The sequence below is a fragment of the Littorina saxatilis genome, linkage group LG10, assembly GCF_037325665.1.
Source record: "Littorina saxatilis isolate snail1 linkage group LG10, US_GU_Lsax_2.0, whole genome shotgun sequence".
Classification (NCBI taxonomy): Eukaryota; Metazoa; Mollusca; class Gastropoda; order Littorinimorpha; family Littorinidae; genus Littorina; species Littorina saxatilis.
In genome coordinates, this window is record NC_090254.1 from 5,844,385 (window position 1) to 5,854,910 (window position 10,526).

General features: G+C 42.6%; 1 protein-coding gene across 1 annotated transcript in view; it reads left to right on the forward strand.

The window, feature by feature from the left end:
- LOC138978043 (28S rRNA (cytosine(4447)-C(5))-methyltransferase-like) overlaps positions 1 to 10,471 on the forward strand; it is a 30,156-nt gene extending 19,685 nt beyond the window's left edge. Inside the window, exons 11-18 of the mRNA XM_070350670.1 lie at positions 57 to 144; positions 898 to 1,038; positions 2,732 to 2,871; positions 4,433 to 4,522; positions 5,088 to 5,210; positions 5,937 to 6,034; positions 7,494 to 7,615; positions 9,486 to 10,471. Coding sequence (XP_070206771.1) covers positions 57 to 144; positions 898 to 1,038; positions 2,732 to 2,871; positions 4,433 to 4,522; positions 5,088 to 5,210; positions 5,937 to 6,034; positions 7,494 to 7,615; positions 9,486 to 9,898 — 1,215 coding nt within the window. The 3' untranslated portion in view covers positions 9,899 to 10,471. The remainder of the gene's footprint in view (positions 1 to 56; positions 145 to 897; positions 1,039 to 2,731; positions 2,872 to 4,432; positions 4,523 to 5,087; positions 5,211 to 5,936; positions 6,035 to 7,493; positions 7,616 to 9,485) is intronic.
- The last annotated feature ends 55 nt before the right edge of the window (positions 10,472 to 10,526 follow it).

Here is a 10,526-nt window from a genome sequence, read left to right on the forward strand (position 1 = left end):
CCAGATAAAAGGTTTGGCAAGGATTGGTTGCAAGAATGTGTGTTTGACTGTTTCAGGCGCTGATCAGTCGCGGTGTCAACCTAGATCCCATTGGGAAGTGGTCTAAAGTCGGGCTGGTGGTCTATGACTCACAGGTTCCTGTTGGTGAGTTAGACCATCCTGGTTTACTGCTTTTTTGTGCTTTTTGCTTTTTTTATAACTTCAGTGGCAAATTCGTGTCTGTGATGTTTTATTTGCATATGTGGGTGTGCTTTGTTGGTATGTGATTGGGTCGCAATTGAGTGCATGATTGTTCACATTGTAAGTGTTTCTTGTATAGAATATAGTCAATGTTTGTAAAGATTTTAGTCAAGCAGTATGCAAGAAATGTTAAGTCCTTTGTACTGGAAACTTGCATTCTCCCAGTAAGGTAATGTATTGTACTACGTTGCAAGCCCCTGGAGCAATTTTTTGATTAGTGCTTTTGTGAACAAGAAACAATTAACAAGTGGCTCTATCCCATCTCTCCCCCCCCCCCCCCCCCCCCCCCCCCTTTCCCCGTCGCGATATAACCTTTGTGGTTGAAAACGACGTTAAACACCAAATAAAGAAAGAAATTGTTCAAATTTATCGGTGATGTGGACTGATCCGGATGTGTAAGAGAAAAGTTTAGAAAAGAGAGAGACATACGGACATACAGACATACGGACATACGGACATACAGACATACGGACATACGGACATACAGAGAGAAAATCAGACCGAAATAGATGATTGGAGAGTGAGTGTGTATCTGTTGTATTGCTCAAATTTAATAATGTTACTTTTATTTAGCAATTCATTCTATTCCTGCTTGTACGGGCGTATAGTTCCCACCATAATTGTGCAAGTTGAGTGAGGTGTTACCTGTGATGACAGGTGCCACCCCCGAGTACCTTGCCGGTCACTACATGCTGCAGGGAGGGTCCAGCTTCCTGCCGGTCATGGCGCTGGCTCCGCAGGAAAAGGAACGCGTCCTGGACATGTGTGCTGCCCCCGGCGGAAAGTCCTCATACATCGGTAAGGGGGAGATTGTTTGGGTTATTATTTGCAGCAGGCTGGTAAAAAGTCAGTTTGCACTATTTGTGACATATAGATAATGTTTGGAAAGAACTCTGTCGCTGCACGATATCCCCAGGGACAGCAGCCGGCATTTCCTTGAGGGATGTTCCCCAAGGACAATAAGATACAGTGGAACCCCCTTTTAAGACCCCCCAATTTAAGACTTCCTCCCTTTTAGGACCTTGCTATGTGTCGTATGTCAGACTTTCTGTTCATAACCTCTCTGAATTTACCGCCATTTTAAGACTCCCGCCTTTTTAAGACCTGGTTTTCTCAGATTTGTTTAGGTCTTAAAAGGGGGATTCCACTGTCATAGCTGCCAACCCTCCCTGGAAAACCGGGAAATTCCCGATTTTATGTCCAGTCCCGGATTTTCCCGAATAGTGCAAAAGTTTCCCGATTAAAATTGTTTCGAGTATAGTTATATAATGACTGGAGTGTATTTTCAAGCGCCTGTACTCAGCGTAGTTTCACTTCTGAACTCTCGTTCAGCGCGAGGCTTCGTCACACAAACGCTGTGATCAAAATCGAAACTAAACGAGAATAGGCGAGATTTGTGGCTAGCGCATGCGCTTCGGTCGAATGTGGAAGAGAAGCAGAAGAAGAAGCAGCAGCAAACGACCACAAAATGAAGAAAACAACGGTCCAGCGGCCGAAAGTCGGCCCGAAAGTTCTTGTAAAATTTCAAAAGAGTTACGGCAAACAAGAGTATGACTTCATCTCCGAATCGACAAGACGCGGCATACATTTCGCGTTTTGCACCAAGTGCCGCGAAGATATCAGCATCGGACATGGAGGCCGGGGGGATATTGAAGCACAGGCGGAAGGTATCGTCCACTGGACTACTACTATCACAGTAGTCTGTCTGTGATAGTAGTAGCCCAGAGGACGATACCTTCCGCCTGTGATTGAAGCTCATTCAAGAACAGCAAAACATGAACGGAACCGGGGGACAGCCGTCGAGAAGACGAGAAAGATTACCCAACCGTGACTGTTCGCTTCAGACGTCGATGTTCGAACTATGAACGCTGATCCGTGCCAGTTATGCTGTTGTGAACTGTGATGGCAACAGCAATCTCCTTCATACCCCTGGAAGGTGTAGTGTGTTGTGACTTTTGGATTGTGAAATAAACTCAAGGAAGTAACTAACATCCCGTTGCGATATAAACTTCGTGGTTGAAAACGACGTTAAACACCAAATAAAGAAAGAAAGTAACTAACATGAACTATGATTTTGGTGCTGTTGTAAACTGTGATAGCAAAAGATATCTTCCCCCACACATGGAAGATGTGAGTGTCAAGAAGTATGAAATACTGTAGAAGGAAGCTTGACGTGCATTGGTAAGTCACTACATCTACTCTCTCTCCAGCTCATTCTTCCTTTTTTGTGACAAAATTTGCTGCCAGAAACTGGGAATTATAATCCTCAGAATGCACCAGATTGCACCATTTTGCATCCTTTGTTTCAAACATTTTCCGGGGGGGCATGCCCCCGGACCCCCCTAGCATTCTAGGCGCTTTGCGCCGAGACGCTCATTCCTCCCTATTTTTATCTGGGAAAAGTTGGCAGCTATGCACTGTATACCAAATATCAAAATACCAAACTTTGCATCAGTAATTTGGAGAAAAAACCTTGTCTGTGTGGTTGCAGCGGCCCTGATGAAGAACTCTGGCTCGCTGTTTGCTAATGACGCCAACGCTGACCGCGCCAAGGCCATCGTGTCCAATCTGCACCGGATGGGTGTGCACAACTCTGTCGTGTCGGCCTACGACGCGCGCACCTTTCCCAAGGTAAAGTCATGGCTGTAGGCATCAGTTTTATGTTTTTTATGCAACATTTTATTTTTAGAGTTTGTAAAAGTGAATGTAAAATGTGTTTGTCTCCTATTAAGATTGTGTTGAGTGTTATAAGTTTGTATTGGGAATAGCGAAATGGTAAGAAGTTATTTCAGCTTTAGATGGCCACTGAATTAAGACAAACACTGCTAAAGTTTAACTACAGTTGTTTGTTCAAAATGTAGTCTCCAGTTACATACAACCTGACAATGTGTTTGTGGTTGTCCAGGCCATTTTTCTTTCATGTGTAGTTCACACTAGCCTCCTCCTTCTTCTTCAGCGTTCGACAACTCTAGTCTCCAAAGATGTCTCCATTAGAAGAGCTGTTATGGTTACATTGCTCATTACTGGCACAATAGGAGTTGTTTTCGTACACTTCTTATCCTTTCTTTCTGCTGTAGTTTGCTCTTCAGGATGGTGAATAGTAATCTGTTTTGTAAGTTCCCTTAGGTACTGAGCGCCTGTAGTTTGCTCTTCAGGATGGTGAATAGTAATCTGTTTTGTAAGTTCCCTTAGGTACTGAGCGCCTGTGGTTTGCTGTAGTCTTCTTCTTGTTTTTTTGTTACATTTAGTCAAGTTTTGACTAAATGTTTTAACATAGAGGGGGAATCGAGACGAGGGTCGTGGTGTGTCTGTCTGTCTGTCTGTGTGTGTGTGTGTAGAGCGATTCAGACTAAACTACTGGACCGATCTTTATGAAATTTGACATGAGAGTTCCTGGGTATGATATCCTCAGACGTTTTTTTCATTTTTTTGATAAATGTCTTTGGTGACGTCATATCCGGCTTTTCGTGAAAGTTGAGGCAGCATTGTCACACTCTCATTTTTCAACCAAATTGGTTGAAAGTTTGGTCAAGTAATCTCCGACGAAGCCCGGACTTCGGTATTGCATTTCAGCTTGGTGGCTTAAAAATTAATTAATGACTTTGGTCATTAAAAATCTGAAAATTGTAAAAAAAAAAAAAAATTTATAAAACGATCCAAATTTACGTTCATCTTATTCTCCATCATTTTCTGATTCCAAAAACATATAAATATGTTATATTTGGATTAAAAACAAGCTCTGAAAATGAAAAATATAAAAATTATGATCAAAATTAAATTTTCGAAATCAATTTAAAAACACTTTCATCTTATTCCTTGTCGGTTCCTGATTCCAAAAACATATAAATATGATATGTTTGGATTGAAAACACGCTCAGAAAGTTAAAACGAAGAGAGGTACAGAAAAGCGTGCTATCCTTCTCAGCGCAACTACTACCCCGCTCTTCTTGTCAATTTCACTGCCTTTGCCATGAGCGGTGGACTGACAATGCTACGAGTATACGGTCTTGCTGCGTTGCATTGCGTTCAGTTTCATTGTGTGAGTTCGACAGCTACTTGACTAAATGTTGTATTTTCGCCTTACGCGACTTGTTTCGTTGTTAGTTTTGTTTTTAAAGCAGTGGAATGTTGATGATTTCGGGAAATTATGAAAAAAAAAATTTTTTTACTGACAATTTGTGTGTGTGTTCAGATCATGCACGGGTTTGACCGCGTGTTACTGGACGCTCCGTGCAGTGGGACAGGGGTCATCGCCAAGGATCCAGCAGTCAAGACTTCCAAGGTCAGTGGTCAAGACATCCAAGGTCAGTGTGTGGTTGCGTTTCACAACCATTGTCTTCCACTTCTGTGTTCTGTTGACTGAACCTTGAAATACAGCAAAGCTGTTGCATCCTGGGAAACAGTCGGTTACGTATAAAATGAAATTAGTCCTCACACTACTTATCATAAGATAGTTGATATGATCAGAAGATGCGAACATGCATGACGTTCCTGTTTGTTTAAAACACATTGACAAAAATATTCTTAAGCATGACTTCTGAATTGTCATCCATATCTTGCGCTTGACAGAAAAAATGTATTGTTATTCTTCATTTTTGTTTGTGGTTAGGGTGAGTTTCTTGTAAAAGGTTTTTCTGACTTACAAGTAGAAATTCTGATAGTCCAATGTCTTTTTCTGGTCGCTATGTAGTCCGATGGGTGAGTTGAAAATTCAAACTTTGGGGATGCCTGTTGGACTGATTCAGGAATGTTCTCGCCCACAAGGAACTGATCCAGTCAGATGTGTATAACTGTCATTGCTGTATGACTGTCAAGTAATGTGTGTGTGTGTTTGGCTGGTTGAACAGGATGAGAAGGACATACAGAGATGTTCACATCTACAGAAGGAGCTGATTCTGGCGGCCATAGATTGTTGTAACGCCAACTCTCCCACAGGCGGCTACGTCGTGTATTCCACCTGTTCCATCATGGTGAGTGCATTTCTCTGGTGTGTATGTGTATGTATGTGTGTGTGTGTGTGTGTGTGTGTGTGTGTGTGTGTGTGTGTGTGTGTGTGTGTGTGTGTGTGTGTGTGTGTATGTGTGCGCAGTGGCCTAGTGGATAAGATGCCAGCCTCCAATATGACAGGTCTAGTGTTCAAATCCCTGCTGCGCCTGGTGGATTAAGGGTTGAGATTTTATTGATCTCCCTGGTCAACTGAAGTGCTGACCTGCTAGTGACTTGTCCCACTTTGTGTGTACAAGCACTACATTAAGTATGCACAGAAAAGATTTTGTAATCCATGTCGGAGTTCGGTTGGTTACAGAAGCACAAAAATATCCAGCATGCAGACGCGGTAGAATAAAAATTGACAAAACGATTGTGGCCGCTTAACGAATGTACATGAACATGAACGTGTATGTGTGTGCATGTGGACCAAGTCTCATTTCTGGTTGCTGGCATGTCTGTTTTCTAAAACATTAGGAAAGATAGTATTCACAATGTCACTTCTTTCAAACTTTTGAATGCAAAAGACTTGTGGGAGTGCCACTATTTTCTGTCAGGCACTGCTGTGTGTGAGCATTTGATTATGTATGTTTCAAGAGAGAAAGTTGAGATCTTTCGAGATGCATTTAAAAAAGATATTCCGATGATGGATCACGTTCGGCTGTCAGGTTTGTGATGCTAGATAATGTTTGACTAATGCGTGGTTTTAGGTGGAAGAGAACGAGTGGGTGATAGACTACGCCCTGAAGATGCGCAGCGTACGTCTCGTGCCAACAGGACTGCCCTTCGGTAACGAGGGCTTCGTCAAGTGAGTCTTGCATGCAACATTTTATTGGGAGTCTTTTTTTTTAAGTCGGCAAAAAGCTTTTATTTTTTATTTTTGAATTTTGTTTTGTTTTGCCAACAGGATTGGTAATGAGGGCTTTGTTAACACTTTCTACCCCACCTATGTTGACCAAGGTTTTTTTTAGCCGATACCAGCTGTGCTGCAGCAGGTCACTCAGAATTGTAGTAACTGTGTAGAAACTGTATCAACACGCTGGAATGCAGGCGTTAGATGGACGTTACAGGAAGCGACTGAAGCTAACAGTCTGAGCGGATATATCCGTACGTGGTCAGATAGAGCCATATGAGTGGGTACAGATATATCAGTACCTGGGAGACAATGAGTTAAGCGAGTCGGCCACCTCATCTCAAATGACAGGATTGTCAAGGAAAAGCCAGTTCAGAGTCATCTCAAATGACAGGATTGTCAAGGAAAAGCCAGTTCAGAGTCATCTCAAATGACAGGATTGTCAAGAAAAAGCCAGTTCAGAGTCATCTCAAATGACAGGATTGTCAAGAAAAAGCCAGTTCAGAGTCATCTCAAATGACAGGATTGTCAAGGAAAAGCCAGTTCAGAGTCATCTCAAATGACAGATGAATGTGCTAGTGCTGGAGGAGAGAGGGCGTTATTTTTATTCTGCAAAAGGCAGATCAATTTTAAAGACTTGTTATTCTGTTGTTGTTGTTTTTTAATTCTTTGGTTGTTGGTTTAGTTGTCTTTTTCATAATTTCTCATTCTGTTTTATAATTACATTTGGTATGATTAAAGAGCAAGTCCATTGGTATTGTATTTTGTATTGTAGTTTGTATGTGTGCAACTTAATGCAGTTAACTATTGACTATCAAATACCTTCATTAGCTTCGTTTGTGAGAATACAGCTTAGCCTTAGGCATGTAATTATTGATCAGCATGTATCTTGAGTACCTTTTGTGAGTGTGACTAATGCATATAACTTGACTACCTTCTTTTGTGTGTGTGCGACTTGCACATATAAATATTGATCAGTAAATAACTTCCTTTTGTGTGTGAGACAGTAAATATCTTGAGTACCTTTATGTGTACCGGTACGGTTGGCCTAGTGGTAAGGCGTTCGCCCCGTGATCGGGAGGTCGTGGGTTCGAACCCCGGCCGGGTCATACCTAAGACTTTAAAATTGGCAATCTAGTGGCTGCTCCGCCTGGCGTCTGGCATTATGGGGTTTGTGCTAGGACTGGTTGGTCCGGTGTCAGAATAATGTGACTGGGTGAGACATGAAGCCTGTGCTGCGACTTCTGTCTTGTGTGTGGCGCACGTTATATGTCAAAGCAGCACCGCCCTGATATGGCCCTTCGTGGTCGGCTGGGCGTTAAGCAAACAAACAAACAAACCTTTATGTGTGTGCTACTTACGCATTTGAATATTGATCAGCAAATAACTTGACTACCTTTGTGTGTGTGCACAGCTTCAAGCAGCACCGGTTCCACCCGGCTATGAAGATGACGCGGCGGTTTTACCCTCACACTCACAATCTGGACGGATTCTTCGTCGCCAAGCTGCAGAAGTTCAGCAACAAGATGCCTGGAGGTAGCAATTGATTTTGTTGATTTTCAACCCAAAAACAGATAGACTGCTAACGTTCCAAAATTTAGAATAAAAAAAGTGTGTTGGTGTGTAGGACATTGGAACGTTTAATTATTGACAAAACAAAATTAAACAGTTCATTTACCAATTAGTTAACCCTTTCGCTGCCAATCAAAACTTGCGTATGTGCATTCCTGACTGCCAGGGAATATTGGAGTTTGGGGTGTAATAATTCACAAAAAATTTTAGCTCCAAACTGGCAGCAGGTAGGTAAGTAAAACCTATGTTATTTTTAAAGGAAATTGAACCAAGAATCTGTTTTTAGTGTCTAATCATGGAAATAATAATTAGTTTGGCTTATAATGATGTTTAAATATGAACTTTTGAAAAATCAGTCCGGCGCATCTTCCGGTGCCTGTGGATCAAACACAGGTGGCTGTTTTGCTTGCTCCAAGAAAGGATTATAATCACTGTCATCTACCTGTTTCCAACGAATCGTCCGAAAGAAGATCTCCCCCTTCCCCTGTCAGTATCCATAATCATTTGCACCGCCTGTAGCGTCAGTCCGGCTTTGTTTTTCCCTACTAGGGCCCGGTCGACTGTCACTGTTAGCCATTTTGACGAGTCGAGATTTCTCTCCCCTACTCTGTCGCCAAGGCCGAAAATAGCCTTCAGACGCAAAACCGCGTCACCATTTATGTTTATTCATGAGGACGAGGTGTCCTTCCAAGCCATTGGCTGCTATTTGTGTGTCAGCAGTGACGTAGTATTTCTGGAAAATCCCGGAACGGAGAAGACGGGTAAACCCGTCCTAAGGCGCTGCGGCTGCACAAGCGCATGACGGGTATACACGTCCTAAGGCAGTCAAGGGGTTAAACGTTCCAATAACCTACGGTTCTTTTTTTGTGTGTGATGATTTTTGTTCTTTTTGTCCCACTTTTGTTAATCACACTTGTAATTCGGGCCCAGTACCATGTCAGTGTTTCCTGACAAAATGGATGTGTTATTTACACCCCCGGTATAGGGGTGTGTATAGGATTCGGTCGATGTGTTTGTTTGTGTGTTTGTGTGCGCATATAGATCTCAAGAATGAACGGACCGATCGTCACCAAACTTGGTGAACAGGTTCTATACATTCCTGAGACGGTCCTTACAAAAATTGGGACCAGTCAAACACACGGTTAGGGAGTTATTGGTGGATTAAGATTCTACAAGGACTTATAGAGGGACATATTAATGGTCGAAGGGAAATAACCTTCTCAGTTGGTGGCAGTGAGAATGGTTATTTCCCTTTGACCAACGGGGGTGTTTTTCCTACCTCGGAGGAATTTCTTGTTCATGATCAGGGTTACACAGTGTAGACAACGTATGAGTCTGTCTGTCTGTCTCCACTCTTGGCAAAAGAGAACTACTTATTAATTACTGCCTTTCACGCCTGGTGGCGTGTAGGGCAGCGACAAAAGAGAACACACTCTTGATAAAGATCCCAAACTCACAGTGAAAGTCTCAGGGCTTTGAAAACACAAAGACACACATGCATCATTTCTCGTCCCTCATCATCAAGATCGTATCTGAATACTTAGATGAGACAGCCACAGTGGGCTTGTTCGAGTCGAAATATCACACCATATCCTCAGCGTATTATCAGTACCTGTACAAATATCGGTCAACTAATCTGAGAGGAAGTTAAAATCAAATACTCAGTCACAACCTGTATTGTGTATATAATTTGCCTGGAGTTACATATAACAGACTCGTTTGGGGAGGCTCCGTTTCTGTGCATTTTTCTTCTTCTGCGTTCGATATTCATGGCCGTCATATCCTGAGGTTGGTTGACTAGACTGCAGATTAATGGGGTTTTTGTTTTTTTCAGAGGAACAGAAGCCCAAGCCTGACAAAGAGACAAACGGACAAGCAAAGGGAGACAAGTCGACAGACAAGGCAGCAGACAAAGGCCAGAAACGCAAGAACGCAGACTCCAAGGAACCCAACAACACGAACAAGAAGAGAAAGTTTGACCCCCCACAGACACCCAAACAGCAAGGAGGGAAGAAGAACAAGACAGACACCCCGCAGGGAGAAAAGAGTTCCCCCAAACTGAAGGGAATCCTCAAGAAATCCCCGCAGAATGCAGCGTCAGGGGGAAAACCCTCACCCACCACGAAGAAACGGGGAAAACCTTCACCCACCACGAAGAAACGGGGAAAACCTTCACCCACCACAAAGAAACGGGGAAAACCTTCACCCAACATGAAGAAGAAAGGAAAGCCGGCAAAGAAAGGATAGAAGAAACATAGCAAGTGATTGATTGACTGAGAGGGTGATACATCTGACTGAGAGGGTGATATATTGAGAGGGTGATATATCATTAGGTATGTTACTGACTGAGAGGGTGATATATCATTAGGTATGTTACTGACTGAGAGGGTGATGTATCATTAGGTATGTTACTGACAGAGAGGGTGATGTATCATTAGGTATGTTACTGACTGAGGGTGATGTATCATTAGGTATGTTACTGACAGAGAGGGTGATATATCATTTGGTGTGTTATTGACTAAGAGGGTGATATATCAGTTGGTGTGTTATTGACTGAGAGGGTGATATGTCAATAGGTGTGTAAGACCTGTATGTACGTGAATGCCAGAGAGAGAGGGAGAAAGACGGAGAATGTGCGTGTGTGCAGAATGAAAAGTTGCACGTTATTTGGTCTGTTCATGATGGCTAGCTAATATTAAGACAGCTTTGATTGCTAATATCAAGAGGTGGCTTTCCCGAACATAGATCATGAATGAATTGTTGTTCTGTATGGGATACAGGGAACGCAGCTAAACTGAAATGAATCCTTAAAAAAATGTCTTCGGTTGTTAGTTGAAATTTCTCTGCCTGTGTGTGTGTGTGTGTGTGTGAAAAG